The following is an 18,429-nucleotide window of genomic DNA, read 5'->3' on the forward strand; positions in this document are numbered from 1 at the left end:
ACACACACACAAAACACACACACACCACACACGCACGCACACTCTTACTCTTTCTCTCATCCCTGCAAAACTTTCTTTCTCTCTCCTAAGGAAGCACCTGATAGAGATGAAGGTTTGAACTAGTATCTTTAATGAAATGTCGCTTGCGAGAACGCATCAGGTTTTTACTCGGACGTACAGTTTATCGGCAGTTGTAATGTCAACATGTTAATATGTTCAAAAAATATTACATATTTGTATACTACATAACAAAAATAACAAATATTCTTGTTATATATATATATTATACGCCTAACATAAATTCCAATAAACGTAATTCTGCAAAAAATGGTCGCATTTAAAAATTTTTTTTTCATTTTTAAAAGTAAAGCCTGTGTATTTTACAAACTTTCAATGGATTTTGAATCATCCTTATCCTTACTTAACATTTTTTCAAAAATAGGAACATGTTCTTTTTACGAAATTTACATAATTTGAAGCACTTTACCGAGTGGAGTAAATTTTTTTCGTAACTGTCATGATAACCATCGTAAAGTATGGATTTTTCTCTTACAAATTAAAAAAAATTAAATCAATGCCTTAAACGATTTAACTGGATCTTAAATACTTGTAGAATTCTGCATAAATTTATATATTACCTATGTATTATGTAATCCTTTGAAACGCGTGCGCCAAAATGATTTTTAACTCTACTAGAGTTTTTCTACTAGAGCATTTCAAGACTGAAAAACTACTAAACTATCATAGTAATATCACGAGTTAAATTGACTAGCAATTTTATTTGACGCTATTCGTATCTTGGAATGATCTTAATAATGCTAAGACATATTAAAATCTGTAAATAATTAATTCTTATTGCGAAAAATATTACCTCGATCAGAAGTCGAATTCGGATCTCTTGCGGACAAGCGTCCTAAGCCTTTGGACCATCGAGGCCTTTAATTATAAAAATAAATTTAAAAATATTCCTCGAAAGGCTTAGGACGTTCGTCCGGAAAGTAAGAGATCCGAGTTCTACTCCCGGCCGAAGTACTATTTTTTTGCAATAAGAATTAATTATTTACAGACTTTAATGTGTCACTCAGTATTATCTTTTTGAATCTATCCTTATCTTTAGCTGGCATCTTTCCAAAAAAAGGACATGTTTTATTTTTAAAAAATTTACATACAATTTGACGCACTCTACGGGGTGGAATAAATTATGTATTTCCTCGTCTTCGAATGAATTTTTTTTTTTTGCAAATGTCATTATAATCATCATAAAGGACTTTTCTCTTACAAATTAAATAAAATTATATAAATGCTTTAAACGATCTTAAATGCTTATATGATTTCGTATGAATTTATATATTACTTATGTAGTTCTTTGAAACGCGCGTTGAAATGGTTTTTTAGTCTTGAAATACTAACTCTACTAAACTACCATAGTAAACTACCACGAGATAATTGACTAGCAATTTAACACATTGAAAGTTTCGTAAAGTACACTTTATTCTTGAAAATGAAAAAAAAAACTTTTAAATGCGACCATTTTTCGCGGAGTTCCGTTTGAATTTATGCGAAATTTTAATGTAAATTTATTTATATGATAATTTTATTGACGAGTGTATATTTAGATATTTACGAGCTATTATGATTAATTTCTTTCGTTTTCTCAAAAGCGACATCTAAAGATAAAATCAATATCTGCTCGTCGAACTTCCATTTTTTTTGTTGCTTTTTTCATTCAAAGTTCCTTGTAACTTTCCTTTGTAATTCCTTTACTAAATGAAGTTCGGTTATACATATTAATCTCATGTAGACTTAGAAAGCAGAAAAGAATTAGCGATTAGTATAGCATTACTCAGATATTTCGACTATTATGAATATACCATTAATTAGATAATATGTCATATGCTTTTCTTTATTAAATTTTTACTGATTTTTTATAATTATAACGAATTTTAAATTTATATTTAAATGCTAACAGACAATCAATGTTCCTTTATGATATTTTTAAGTTAATTATGTTCATATGACTAAATTAATTTTTATGTCGTTATTGTAACATAATAATATGAGTAAGATAAAATATTTTGGTTTACATTGTATGATAAAATATTGCGAATGAAAATCATTGACGCGTCTGTTTGCATGTTTGACCACACTAACATCGCTACTACTCGAGAAAAACAAAAGAGTTTTAACAAAGGAAAAAAGATCTTATGGTTCGTTTGTGTAATTTTTATTTCTTTATAATTTCATGCAGCTTTGCAAATATGAAACAAAGAGCTACGTTTCTTCGGCCCACGCATTTCAATTCTCTTTTGCATAACTTTTTGTTTCATTGTGAAATTCATTTAAGAATCTCGTATATTAAGATATCACATATTTGCATGAATTTTATTTAAAACAGAAAATATCTATTTCTAACATCGTACTTGTTTTTTACTATGAAAGAAAAAAATTAAAATATTAAATTTTGTTTAAAAGTGTCTTTATATATTTAATTTGCTTTGTTCGAAAGTAAAAAAAGATGTAAAGTGGGTAAAAAAGATTTAAGCGCAAAAATAAGACAGGTATAGAAAATTAATCTTGGATATGATTGATATAGTAAAAATGAAAGTTTAAAGTACTTGTCGCTCTTCCAATAGACTTGCTAAATGACACTCCACGTATAACATGCTACTTCAAGCGGCACATTGAAGTGACACTTCATCAATATGTAAATAAACAAGCGATTTCACAGAAATTTTAATGACAACAACAAGATCGATAATATGTGCGTGTTCTTTTGTTATCGAATATGATCAAAAGTTTCACAATAATTTTGTAAATTAGAAAGAGGAATGGAGGCAATATACACATGTAAGTTTCACTTTCAATTATTTTACTTGAAACATTTGACTTATTTCTGAATGGCGGGCGCATTCCATCGGGAGTATATTATCTTTGCGCCTGAAACATGAACAATTCATTCCGATGGAATTTAATTCTCTCGCAATTCTCTAACGCCCACGCGCTCCTTTTCACAAATAAGACCCTGTTCCAGTTTTCCTCTCTTTCAAGAACAAGAAATTGGAGATTGTGAATGGCATGGTATCACTTTCTTTATAATATCTTGCATCACTGCGCTTCTAATTCCATTGCATTAAGCGAAAAGTGTAACGACATCAAAGGATCATAAGAGCATTAACCAAACGTTGAACCGAAGGAGACTAGTGTAGGATTAATTTCTTAAGCAACAATATTTAAAATTCCTATATTAATTAAAATTAATTTAAGAGTATGAAGTTATTTAAAATTGTAACAAGATATATGAGACAATCAAATAGATCGCTTCATCGACGTAGTTTTATACGGCATTACATTTGTATTATATAGTATGTGTATTGTATTATATAAAATATCAATAATTCCTCAAGTAATCTTCCAATAATAGCAATCTGTGTTTTTCAGAAGACCTTATATGGATTCTTTAAAACAACTGACAAAAATATTTAGTAATACGTTTCTTTGAATATAAAGTCATTTTACGTCGTAACGCAATATAGTAAATAATACATAATTTTCCAATATCAGATAATTCGATCATTCATCCCGAAATATTGAATCGTTGTAAGACGAATACTGGAATAATATAAACTCCTCTCTTTATACTTATCGATTGATTCATATGTAAATAATTTCAGCTACAAATGACAATTTTTTTCTTTTCAAAAAACTCCTTATTAATTTAATTTTACTTAATAATTTTTACATTTATCTAATAATAAAGTCTCTTAGTTGTAAATTAGTATTATAATTGGACACATTATTAGAAAATTATAAGAGCAAATTGTTAAAATGAACAATTTCAAAGTATATATACATATATGTGTTACGCAATAATTTTTGGCGAATTTAATGCGAATAAAAAAATAATGCAAGATACTCAATTCACTGCTCAATTCAATGCATAGATACTCAATTCAATGCTCAAAAAATTTATAGTGTGTTAGTGTATATGGTGAGAGTGTCATAACAGATTGACAACAGATTGCGGTTTGTTTCAGAGATATAATTATAGTTGAAGAATGAATTATAAATATATAGGAACAAATCGTCGTATTGACTTTAATGATGACGTCTTAAAATTATTGATGGGACGAAATTCATATTTTACAACAAGAAAATCATCGGAAATAGATGTCAAATGTATCATCCACTATATACCATCACTAAAAATTTAATGAAAGGAAATTGAATTTACAAATCTGTAGTATCGTTCGTGATTCCAGAATGTGATAAGAAATATCGATGTCTTTTCTGAAACGTAGAGCAGATATTTTAAGAACATCTCTTAATTTAAAAGAAAGCAAAAAGTTTTTAATTTTCTTTCGTTTATTTGCTAACAAAATAAGTTCTCAGAAAACCTTATATTTCCGAGCAAGGGTTGCTGTCAATCTCATCCAATCATTTTCCGCTGTAAAACCGTAAATCCTCTACTGATGCGCACATCCCGCCTCGCTAAGTGTTACCGTTTGTTAAACAACGATATTTCATTAACGTGAAAGCCTAATTTCCTTCTGCGCACTATTCGTCTTGCGTGACGCATACTTTTGCATCGAATAATTTTACTACTGACCTCATTCGCAATGCAGAGTAATGCTTTCGCTGCAGATAAAATGAGATAAACGCAACGAAATTGAACAGTTCCATGAGTTTCTTATCCGAAATTCTTTTGTAGAACATAATGCAAGCGTGTCTTCACATTGTCACTGCACTATGTCTATTGTCCCAATTATTTATTAAATCAAAAGTTCGGAGGAAATATTGCAAAGTCATTTCTTCTTGGTAGAAGGAAATATGTGTTCTTATGGGTATATCTCCGTTGACCATAAAACGTTTAGTAAATATTCTCATACAAGGCATCCTCTATTCAGCCAATTTTGTGCTCATGAATACTCGCCGTGCATATAGGTATGTATTAATGTATGCGTATCTATACCCGAGACGCATCCTTACGAAGCCTTCGATGTTATTATGCTACACTCGAGTAGTGGAAGTCGTTAAAATGTCGCTTCTACTAGCGACAAGGTCAAAGCAGTAATTTTAAACAGAGTGGGATACTGAAAAGGGTCGCTAAGATATACTCAGTTTCCGATTTTACAGAACGACACGCCCTTTCTAGAGAAGGAGGGATTTTTTTCGAGCGATGTCCCCACCATGATGACAGCACAGTAATAAAAGCTGACAGACGCTTTTACGTTGAGCTACGTAAAATCGATGCCTTGACAAACCTGTGGCTGAGTAACGTTGATATTTGAAATTCTTATACGAAAGCTTTTACGCACGAATGCGCGTAAGGTACTACATTTGATGAGAGTACTATTCTTGGGGATTAAAGATTTATCGTTTATGAATACCTTCAGTATTAAATTAAATCTTTTAAAAACTATTCTGAATGACAACTTTGGTAAAATTAAAATTGATAAGTTTTCCTGCACGCACGAGAAGAACTGTTATATGTACAATGGATATCACAATTAAAATATTTACTTCTACTGCAGTATATCATTTTGATCAGGAACATTCCTTATATCAGCGTTTACATTTCTAGCAGATATTTATCTTTCTCGATGTTAGCCTGATGATAAAAATCTTTATAGACTTACAGTCCATTTTTAATCATTTATTCACGTACTTTTGTATATTGTGTGTGGTAAAATATATTTAACAAAAAAGAAAGTTGTACGAAGAGAAGCACACTCTCCTTTCTCTTTCCGTCTTATTTCTCTTCCCCCTTTTTATGAAAAATTTAATTAAATTTTAAAAACTTTTTAATTTTTGAAACAATGCTTCACACCTTTAAAAATCTGAACGACATATTTCATTCATCAGGGAATGATTAATTCACCATAATTTTTTGAAGACGGTATTTAAATATTTTCCATAAAAAACATGCATTAAAAAAAATTTTTTTTAATTCAAATTTTTCAAAAATCTGAAAAAATTTTTTTTTAATGTAATATGGTGCTAAAAAAATGTGTCAATTTTTTCAGATTTTTTAATTCACACCATAGGAAAATAAAAATTGAAATTGATTTTTCACTATATGAATAAGTTTAGCAGGTTAAAAGTTGATATAAAATAATCTTTTATCAAGCTTAACAATGTAACAATGTACTCAAAATTGGATTTGATTCGGAGGCATTTTCCATATGCTTATTCGGCTAGGTCCTTTGCATTCATGTTAGAATTATGCACAATATTTAAATAAATTTGAGAGAACTGTGTATAGAGTATGCTATGAAGATGTAGTGTGCATTTTTAGGACTATCTAATTAACAATAAAAATTAATTGTTGCAGGTTGGCTAGATCTTCCTTAGGGAAGGTTGCGACTAATAATAACAATGTCGCATTCACGAAGTAAGAAAAATCTCATTATTTTGTAAGTATACATGATTCGATACTGACTCGAACTTGATTTAATATTTTAGTACTACCAAATTTCCATGAGAAGTCTATTGAAGCAGCTAAGCTAATAAAGGCTAATAAGGACAAGGCTAAGAAAGACCATGGAAAAGAGCATGGAAAAGAGCATGGAAAAGAGCATGGAAAACAGCATGGAAAAGAGCAAGGAAAAGAGCATGGAAAGGAGCATGGAAAAGAGCATGGAAAAGAGCATCGAAAAGAGCATGGAAAAGAGCATAGAAAACAGCATGAAAAAGAAGAAGAAAAAGAAATAATAAACGGACATAAATTTAAGGCTACGAGACGTCCTGCACTTAAATGCATGAATTTATCATGCAGGACTGTAATTTGGTATGTATGTCTATGGAAAAACATTGCTTTTGTTTCAAGCCTATTCTACAATGTGCTCTTTAGTTTCTGTCTCTACTTTTTATCTCTTGCTTTTTTCCTTTTTGCAACCGTTTTATTAACAAATTTATTTTTTGCTACGTGTTTTCTATTTCTTCCAAAGTTCGTTAACTTTTATCTCAGGCGATATAAAATAAAAAACCGGATAAGAAGCAAAAAGACAAGATGTAAAAAATAGCAAAAAGCAAGAAAACAAAAAGCACATTGTAGAAAAACGATTAAGATTCTGCATACAATATTTCTTACCCGATCGCTATCTTTGATAGCAGAGTACATGCTACTTCAAAATATTTGGAAAATGTTTAAATGGAAGCATGCTTAAACTGATGTATATTTCACCCGTAATTACATTTAAAAATACGTTAAAATTTAGTTAATAATACACTTCGAATTAATCAATTAAAAATTTGCAAAATGTAGGATTGTATGCATTGGGTATTTAGTCTTTGCTCGTTATCTGCATTAGTAATGTCAAGAAAGGATATTTATTAGCTAGTATGTAATATTGGTTTGCATTGGAGATTGGATTATGATAAATAATTTAATTCAAAAGATTCTAGTACCTAGATTAGAATAAATAAACTTGGTATTGTTACTAGGATGTATTCTACACAAACACTTTTTGGGATTTTCTCCGTTTTAAACAGGTTTTTTTTAAACAGGATTATCTGCTTGGATTTTACAAAAGTATATGTTTTATATAACTACTTTACTAAATCTATTTCAGATATTTAGGTGTTGGAACATTTACAGGTACAATATCATATCCTCATAAGCGATGAGAAAGATTAATCAAATCACTTTCATAGATATGATTTAACCTTCTATTTTACAAATTATTTGTTTATTTAAAAATATTGCCAATTAGAACTGTTCTAATTATATATAATAATCAATCATCTTTCTCATCAATCTCTTATCAAGTCATTAATCATCTAAAAATCAAGAAATCTAGCATGATGATAAGTATGATTGGAGAAAGTAAACATATATGTCTTAGGAGGGATTATGAGGATATGATGTGTTTTATCTATTATATTTCAGGGGCATAAAAAAAGGATATAAATGCGAAGGTGAGAAGATTATTAACAGATTATAATTGTGTATCTACTTGCTGCATCCTTATGTATATAAATGTGTGCAGTTACGAATGTGTGCTTGCGAGTTTTAACAACGAGAAAAATCACGATTAAGATTCTTATTTCATCGATTTAATGTTTTACTTTTTTAATGGTTCATTCTTAACTACTACGACGTCTTATAATTGTCGCGTCAATTTATGCATTTTTTATTCACCACGATCAGTACACGATCGCCTTGGTTAATCTGCTTCATGATTAAATATTTTATTACTTAACTTATTGCTACATTAATAATGTAAAGATTTTTGATTTTTAATGTATTAGGTATCTATCTCTCCTGATTTTATTTCATTTCGATATAATTTAGATTTGTAGCTAAATAATTTCTCGATTTGTCACACGTCCTTCAATAAAAATTCCAAATGTGCTATCTTGGTAATATTTTTAATATCGAAACTACTGCTAATTTTATATTGAGAATAATATTAAGTGAATTTCAATTTTATTTCTGCTTATGATATTACAGTAAATAATTTTCGGATATGTCTTATCACGCATGCAGCTATAGCTTTGGACGTACTGTATTACATCTTGGAAGCAAGCATTTTTATAAGAAGATACTTTATGTATTTTGTATTGTTTTAGCATGCACGCGGTCCGTGCACAAGAAATGTCTAGATTTGTCTATGATACCAAGGTGTAAAAAGTTTGAAATAAAGGTATTTACTAGTTATTTCATTAATTGTTTAGTATAAGGAATTACTCTCTCCAATGATTTCTTAACCTTGATATATATTATCAAGATCATGACCCCGAGTGACTTTGGACAAATGTTAGTCATCGCTCGTTGTTTCTTAAAAAATTATTAATAAAAAAAGTTTATCAATAAAATCTAACTTTTGGACGCGACTGCACTCCGATAAAACAAATTCCCTGCTTTAACAGCGCAAAATATTTTCTTATATAATTTCTTATATAATTTTTCTTATATGATTTTGCCTCATTGATTTCGACAATAATTCCTTCTCTGCCAATTTAATTTTGGTTGTTTGTTAACCATTGATTCATGAGCTGAGAAGCCAGATTGTAATTAAATATTTATTAAAGTAGAGAATTTTTAAATAAGTAAACAAGTTTACTGTTTCAAAAAATACAAATATTTTACTTCCAAAACATAAATTTCCTGCTTTACAAATAATTGACATTGTTCTCCATTTATGTAATTTTATCAAGTTATTAAATTACATGAATTACTCCTCTCTGCAAAAGTTAGTCCAGTCAATCGTTGTGTGTGATGATATATTTGATTCTTTTTCTGGGAATGTCCGCTTTACAAACAAATTCTTTGCTTAAAAACTACATTTTTTCAATGAGCTTTTTTTATCAACTTTTTAACAAACAACGAGCGATAATCAAAATTTTCAAAGTTATGAGGCATGACAACATATGAATCATTGGAGAGTAGTCTCTTATACTAAATAATAACTGAATTTATTATTACTTTTTAAAATTGTACCCTTATAAAAATTTTTTACCGTTTTTAGCTCGTTTTTCCCCCTCGTGAACGGTTAATTTGAGAGGTGCATTTTATTCAATGAGTACCCCTTATAAAAATTTTTCATCGCTTTTAGATCTCAAATGGATCATTTTTAAACCGTTTTTAGTCCGTTTTTATCCTTTTCTTGCATTCACAAGCACTCGCGGTATATCACGAAGAATGATAACGAAGAATGAGTATAAATGAGTATGAATATTTTTGAGTGAATTGTCCATTTTCAATATTCGTTTTTCCGCTATGAATATTTTTGAGTGGATTGTTCATTTTCAATACTCATTTTTTCGTTGGAAATATTTTTGAGTGGATTGTCCGTTTTTCAATTGGTAAGTAAGAACACGTTAATATGTCCCTCTTTTAATAATTATTTATTTACCGCGATTATTAATTATCAATCAATCAATTTTACATTAAACGATTAAAAAGTATTTTATTTTAATATTTATATATATAATAATTTTTAAATATTTCATACAATATCTAATAAATTGAAATGGAATTCAATAACTTCAATATTTATATACGCTACGCGCCAAGATTTACACTATAAAAATCAGAAAGAAGGAATTGAAATAATTTGCAGGCAACCTGGCAATATATTACATACGCCTTTGTTAAATTAGTATTATTAATTTTAATTTTTTACAATATTAATAATATCTATTAATATTGTACTATTATATCAGTTGAATCGATTTGTTAATATAATAAGTAGCGCAACCTTATCATATAACTCACATTAAATCATTATTATAGGGAATAGAAAAAATTTTTATTTGGTAATACAGAAATATAGAGAGATGATAAAGAACGAAGTATAGCAAAATACAAGTACTTAATTTCATTCTCCATTTAGCTTGATGTGATATATCTTCATGAAGATTGCGTTCAGGAATTATGTTTATCTAGATAACTCTAGGATGCATTTTTGTTATAATATACGTGACGTAATTTATAGCTTAGAATTATCTGGAGGCAGACCTGTTTAGAATATACGGAATTTTTAGCGAGTCGGATTTATGCTCAAAATGCATACACAGTTTGGATTAAGTATATTAAATTCAATGCGTTACATAAAACATATCATACCTCCTCACATCATAACTATCGTAATGAATGCAAGATTAGAATTATTATCTATTATTTTTAGTATTGTATATTATATATTCATCATTCATATTCCTCAATAAAACTTTGTAAAAACAATTAATAAATTACTGCATTTAAAAATAATTTTACATTGTATTTCTAATTATTTGTAAATATTTTTTTATGAACCTATTTTAAGATCTCTCTATGTGTGTGCGCGCGCGTGTGTGTGTGTGTGTGTGTAAAATAAAATGCGGTAAAAATGCAAAAATTTTTAAAAGTTTCTTTTATATCATATTTAATTTTACATGAAAACTAAATATTTCTTATTTCTAATTTCTTTTTAGTAAATGTTTTTATCAGAATAATATATTTATTCTTAAACATAATTAACAATACTTGATAAAGTAAATTTTTAATAAATGCGACATACATATCGAAGTTACCCTAATATCATCATATACTATATATATGTACATATACATATGTACCGTTTGTGCGTGTATATATACCTATATCTGTATAACATTACATATATTTGTATACAATGTATTAAATATAATTATTTTTGTAAGATGTACATAAGTAAGCAGAACACACATATATACACACACACACACACACACACACACACACACACACAGATCTCAGAATATACGACTCATAAAATATTTATAAATAATAGTTGGAAATACAATGTAAAATGACGCAGTAATTTATTATGTTTACAAAGTTTTATTAAGGAATATAAATAGTGAATATATAATATATTAAAAATAATAGATAATAATTTTAATCTTGTATTCATTACGATAGTTATGATGTAAGGAAGTATATTTTAATATGTAATGCATTGAATTTAATATATTTAATCCAAAATCCCCTGTGTATGCGTTTTAGGCATAAATCCGATTCGCTACAAATTCCGTATATTCTAAACAAGACTATGTCCAGATAATTCTAAGCTATAGATTACGTCATGTATATTATAGTAAAAATATAGTAATGAATGTTATACAATGGAGGCTATTTATTACATTGACAAATCGATTCAATTGACATAATAATATTATCAATATTACAGTAAAATTAAAATTATAATACTAATGTAACATAAAGGCGTATATAATAGATTGGTTGCCTGCAAATTATTTCAATCCTTCTTTCTGATTTCTGTAGGGTAAATTTTGGCGAGAAGTATATAAATATCGAAGTTACTTTACTGTTTGAATTCCATTTCAATTTATTAGATATTGTATGAAATATTTAAAAATTATTATACTAAAATAAAATACTTTTTAATCGTTTAATATAAAATTAATGTAATAATTAATAAACGCGATAAATAAATAATTATTAAAAGAGGAATGTATTAACGTGTTCTCACTTACCAACTGAAAAACGGACAATTCACTAAAAAATACTTTCAACGGAAAAATGAGTATTAAAAGTGAACAATCCACTCTAAAATATTCATAGCGAAAAAACGAATATTGAAAACGGACAATTCACTCAAAAATACTCATGATCATACTCATGTATACTCGTTATCGTCTCTCGTGATACACCACGAGTGCTTGTGAGCGCAAGAAAAGGATAGGAACGGGCTAAAAACGGTCTATATGAGATCTAAAAACGGTGAAAAATTTTTGTAATGATGATGATTTTATAATGGTAATTTAAAAAATTTTTTCAATTAGGTTGAAGAAGAAGAAAGAACTCCACAAAACATTAATGTAATTGAGAAAAATGGAGAAATTTCAAAAAGTAACATAATAATACCAATAGCTGTGCCTCGTACAAGTTTTGAGACAATTGAGGAAGAGGAGACAAAAAATCAAAAAGTAATCAAATTTAAGAAACACTGGGATGCGTCGAAGTACAAGTCAAAAACAAAAACATCTTCAAGAGATGCTCAGACAAGCAAATCGGGCGCAAGTTGGAACAACTCAACTAACGTTAAAGTTGTTGATTGACAATTGAGTCAAAGAGATCCAACTAGCTCCAAAGATGACTCGCAACTAAAAAGCTCATTTAACAAAAATAGATATGATAAAAAAATTGATATAGATGATCTTAAATTTATTAAGGTTCTTGGTAGAGGCGGTTTCGGTAAAGTGATGTTAGCTGAACTGAATAGTAATCCCGATGAAATTTATAGCGTAAAACTCTTAAAAAAGAGTGAAATCAGAGACAAAGAAGATATAGAACATATTATGATGGAAAAGAACGTTTTAATCCTTGCAACAGAACATCCTTTTTTAATTCAACTAATAGGATGTTTTCACACCGACTCTCATGTAGGATTCATTATGGAATATATGAGTGGCGGTAATAATTGCATTTTATAATAAAATATGAAATACTATTTATTTGAATACTTCTATTATCTCTTGATTTATTTCAGGTGATTTGCAATACCATTATGATAAACTTTCTCCATATCCGCTCGGAGAACTGTGGGCACGTTTCTATGCAGCAGAAGTGACACTTGGACTTCAGTTTCTGCATAAACATCACATTATACACCGTGACTTAAAAATGGACAATATATTGATAGACCGTTTAGGTCACTGCAAGATTGCGGACTTCGGAATGTGTAAACTTGGAAATCGAAAATGTCCATCGTTACCATACTGGGGGGCGCCTGAATACGCTCCCCCAGAGATCTTTAATCAAAAGTCGTATAATGCTGGTGTTGATTGGTGGGCATTGGGTGTAATCATGCACACTTTGATACTTGGAAAATTACCTTTTGTAGTTACAAACATGTATAATAAATCCAACTTACAAATCTTTAATGAGTTAAAAGACATTATTTTATACAAGGAGTTAAAAATGGATACATGGATTTCTTCAGAAGCAACAGCCATCATAAAAGCCTTCTTGACAAAAAAACCTAATTTGAGGTTAGGCTGTGTCACAGCCGAAGGTGGTGAAAATGCAATAAAGGCCCAGCCATTCTTCAAAAATCTCAATTGGGAAGCACTCGAAGCACGTCAAATAACACCTCCATTTATACCTATAGTGAGTCTTGCACTTTATTATTCTAATTGATAAATACTAAATAATACAGGATAGTATTACACAATTGCTTCTCGAAATTTTTAGGGAGATGAAAAAGAAGCCTTAAATTTTGAAAAATATTATACAAAACAGGATCCTACATTAACGCCTCCATGTTTAATGCTAACTAGATGGCGCATCTATGAAGAACAGTTTCGTGATTTCTCCGAAATAAATAGAGACGTCAATTCATTCAGGTAATATGAGATGTAATATAACTATGTAATATGAGATGACGAGTTTCGGTTAATATCATCCTTCGCTTTTATTATAACATCATCCTTCTCGCTTAATGCGTTGTTTTGTACTACGCATTTGTTATCTTGTTAAGTATAAAAAACGGTTTTGAAACTGCTCGAAATTTCTGAGGTACGTCTGATGGAAATGATTTTACCTACCGCAAAAGAAAACTTTTTGACCAATTGAAATATACATGGCATGATCAGAACTACTAATAAGAATTCGAAATTATTGAAAAAAAACTTTATTCAATTTCAGATGAAATAGGATACGATATATATATATATATAAATCAGGCGATTGTCTTATAATAGAACTTTTTTCTTGATTTATAATGGTCTTAAGTAGAGAATTCAATAGTAATTTCCAATTAAAATATATAAAGACATATAATTTATCAATAACTATTCCCACTCTTTTTCTTTTTTTCCTCTTTTTCTCTTCTTTTTATTTTTTTCTTTCTTTCATATGTTTTTGTCTATAAAAAATAAAAATTTAAAAAAATAAATTTTTAGAATGTATTATATATATGTTCATTGGTTGTTTTTTTTATAATATATGTATATGACATATCTATTTCGAATCAAAGTAAAAATATATATTTTCATATACCTTGATTTGAAATAGCCATGTTATATATATTTGATAATTTATATCATATATGTATTCACATAATAATAATAATAGCTCTATCATATATACAATCAAATATTATGTACTTACATATAATAAATATATAAATATATATAAAATATGTAAAATATATGAAATATATAAAAATTTTAAAGAATTTCAAGAAATAGTAAGAGATTGAAAATAAGCGTATTGCTTGAGTCTTGCATTTTACACATGTACATATTCAATAAAAAATAAATGAGTATGGATCAGATTAATTGCAATAAGATGATGCACATTTTTTTTTATTCATTTTTAATAATTCTTTTTCATATTCTTAATCATTCATCTTTTAATTATTGAATATGTAGATATGTTTGCGTATATCTAATTTATTTATTTTAACAAGGCATAAGCGAGAAGGATAACGTAAAAGAAATTTAGTTTAAAATAGGAAAACTTGTAGCGAACATTGTAAATTTACATTTGTAAATTCTCATAGCTATTATTGTATACATATTATTGTATACAACATGAGATTAATATCTTTGTAAAAACAAGTATATCTAAGCGTATTTCGATGCTTAGGTAGATAGGTTGCTTTTGCATATAGTGCGTATGAGCTGTGCTCACTTTAGACGCTCACGCACTCTTAAGTTTTAGGATGCCATCCCATGACAGATTTTTCATGTAACATGTATCATGTCATCTATTAGAAGCCATTATGCATATTTCGAATCATTACGGTTCTATGTTTTCTGTTACGCGAAATTCAATTACAATATGTCCCATCAAATTTGGCATATATGATAACCAATATCATCATATTTTTATATTCAAACTATTCCAATAGAAATATCAAAGTAGCAATTTATTAGTTACGCAAATTCGTAATTACACTCCATGCGATTTATGGAAATGAGTTCTGCGTAATGCAGCACACATACACATTTATAAATGTATGTTTATTATACACAGTTTCTAAAAATCATTTAGTTTTTTCTGGATGTGTTTTTTTTCAATAATTATTTGATAGCAAAATTGCTACCAATCATGGGCGTATCCAGGGAGGAGGGAAGAGTTTAAACCCCCACCAAAATTTTTTATTAATTATTTCATTTTGAGAGAGTCTCGTTAGCGCACATCCTGATAGCATACATTCATTCATCGATTGGTATGAATCTAATAGTTTTCTATTGTTTTATAAAGCTTTTTAAAATTATGCGTTTCGCAGTTTCCTTCGTATCCAGATCCATTCTTGGAATGCGATTCGTAAACCTTAGTCTACTTCATCGGAGCAAAGAGCCTGATACTGAGCTGTTCCTTCGAGCCATTCCTTTTCATATTATGCTACTATGCTTGTTGGAGTAGTGCGGAGAAAGAAGAAAATATGGATAAGGAGAGAGGGAAATCTTTAATTGGAATATCTTCAATAATTGGGAAAAGTGAGAAATTGAGTTGATTATGTGTGATTCGGACATTCCAGTGAGGGATTGTAGTATTTGTGCTAGGAAGCGGGATAAATTTTTCATTGCTTTATTAATGAAAATATTTTATTTTGAATTGGCGATGTATATACTCTATTGAACTCCTCTCTTTCAAATTTTTAAATGTAAAAAAACAACTTTATTTTTGATTTTATGTTTTTTGCTGTTACATAAAATATTTTTTCTTCTTGTTAGAAGACTATATAAGTAAGTTTTAATATTTTTATTAGTTCGAGCTTTGACAAAAAATATGCGATATATAAGGAAAATTTTCGTAAGATTTTTGTTCCAAAAAACGCTATAATTGATACATTCTTGTACTAACTATATTGTTCTTTTTTAAAAAAGTTTTTAAAAAAATAAGTTTTAAAAAAAATAAGTAAAAGTTACATGATGTTATACAAAATGTAACATTCTTCCTCTTCAAAATAAGAAGGAGATTAAAAGTTGTAAAAATGAAATTCTTTAATGTTAAAAATTGTTGTAAATTACAACAACAAAATTAGTACAGTGACATTCTTTTCAGTACAATAGCAAAATCTTTTTTTTTCTGGTTATCATTCTGATTGGTGCATGGTACATCCCTGGGTTGATTGACATCCCTCCCTCGAAAAAAATTCCACGATGCGCCTATGCTATCAATAAATTGCTACCTTTGATATTTATATTGGAAAAGTCTAAAAGTATATAAAAATATAACACACAGAAATTCCGCGTAACAGAAAACGCATAGTAGAGGCATAATGACTCGAAAACTGGTCGCAGCATGCTCCCGATGCGCTATCATCTTGCTATCATCAGCGACGGTAAGTGCAATTGGACATCATGATATCATCATTATATAAATATATATTTTTAGGTTTGCAAAATAAGAGAACCAAACGGACAACTCCTTGTTTTCTGGACATCTGGATTCACATCTTTTGAAATTATACGATGGAAATTCTTTGCGGCTTCGAAATAGGCAAGAGGCTTTTATTGATGGTGCGTCTGTTGTTGCTAAAATGATCCAGCAAATTTTTTTTCTCGATACATTAAAATTTGCTAGTCGATTATTTCGAGCGAGTCGATCTCCTTTCGAACACCAGGAGTATTAACTGATAACATTATGTCAATACTTTTCTTCCGTGTACTTTCATATATGTATATATTTCCTGCTAGCTATACCATATCGATAGTCGTAATCCGGTTACGACTATTAATTGTATGTGTCCTTTTATGACTCATCTCTCTTCGGCCCGTCGACACGATAGAAAAGTGTTTCAGAGTAAAAGTACCTGACGGTAACTTGCCTTGTGTTTATATACACACACATATGTATATATATATATATCTCGTTTAATGCACAAAGAAAATGACTTGCTACTACGCGCAAGTCATTGCTATTTTTCAGAATGGGAATTTTTTGCGTCTTCGAAATAGGAAGGCGATATGAAGAAAGGACGCCCGAGACTTTCATTGATTGTGCGTCTTGCTGTTGTTGCTAAAATGACCGAGGATTAACTGGCGAATTTTTTTTCTCGATAAAATTTGCTGATTAACACTCGATTGTTTTGAGTGAATTAATCTCCTTTCGAGCGCCAGAAATATTAACCGATAACACTGTGTCGATACTTTTTTTCTCCGTGTACTTCCAATATATGTATATTTCTCGCTAGCTATACCATATCGATGGTCGTAATATGGTTACTATTAATTGCATGTGTCCTTTTATGACTCATCTCTCTTCTTCAACCCATCGACACGATAGAAAAGTGTTTCGGGATAAAAGTACCTGACTTGCCTTGTGTTTATATACACACACACACATATATATGTATATATATATATATATATATATCGTTTAATGCACAAAGAAAATGACTTGCTACTACGCGCAGATCATTGCTATTTTTCAGAATCGTCTACCTGTTATATTCTATTTAGAAAATAACAAAGAGAATTTATATTGCCTTTGTAATACAAACATAGCAAATGATACATCATAATGATACATGATAATACAACGTAGCAAATGAAAAATTGAAAGCAGGTGCAATACAATGAATTAATATTAGGATATAGTAATGATTAAATATCTGTTGGATGTAATAATGGTTAAATATCTGTATAAATGTATGATTATATAATATACAGGTCCCATACAGCCTAGAAGATTGAATACTGCTGCAATATTGCTTCAATCTTTTGTGCTGTTTCAAGTGAATTCTCTCGCGATTCGCACACAGGGACAAGAGCGTTTATAAACTTGCCTTTCTTAACATAATTAATAGATAAATATTTTAATATATATATTACATTAAGATATTAGATATATTTTAATATATATATTATATTAAGATAATAAATAAATATATTAAATATATTTTAATATAACAGTCGACAAACTGACAGAATTGTATCAAGGTTAGATTAATGTTTGAGAGAATTCTGTTCTCAAGTGGCAGCAAA

The 18,429-nt window shown here is 29.1% G+C and overlaps 2 protein-coding genes across 2 annotated transcripts; both read left to right on the top strand.

Annotated features, from left to right (window-relative positions):
- The first annotated feature begins 6,375 nt into the window (after positions 1-6,375).
- Positions 6,376-12,546, top strand: LOC108685369 (splicing regulatory glutamine/lysine-rich protein 1-like). The gene is made up of 3 exons (XM_018190126.1): positions 6,376-6,391; positions 6,463-6,779; positions 12,271-12,546. The coding sequence occupies exons 1-3, from the start codon at positions 6,376-6,378 to the stop codon at positions 12,544-12,546; spliced, it is 609 nt and encodes a 202-aa protein (XP_018045615.1).
- Positions 12,547-12,690: 144 nt separating this feature from the next.
- Positions 12,691-13,837, top strand: LOC108685475 (protein kinase C-like 1B). The gene is made up of 3 exons (XM_018190262.1): positions 12,691-12,901; positions 12,978-13,601; positions 13,686-13,837. The coding sequence occupies exons 1-3, from the start codon at positions 12,691-12,693 to the stop codon at positions 13,835-13,837; spliced, it is 987 nt and encodes a 328-aa protein (XP_018045751.1).
- The last annotated feature ends 4,592 nt before the right edge of the window (positions 13,838-18,429 follow it).

The sequence above is a fragment of the Atta colombica genome, unplaced genomic scaffold, assembly GCF_001594045.1.
Source record: "Atta colombica isolate Treedump-2 unplaced genomic scaffold, Acol1.0 scaffold153, whole genome shotgun sequence".
Lineage (NCBI taxonomy): Eukaryota > Metazoa > Arthropoda > Insecta > Hymenoptera > Formicidae > Atta > Atta colombica.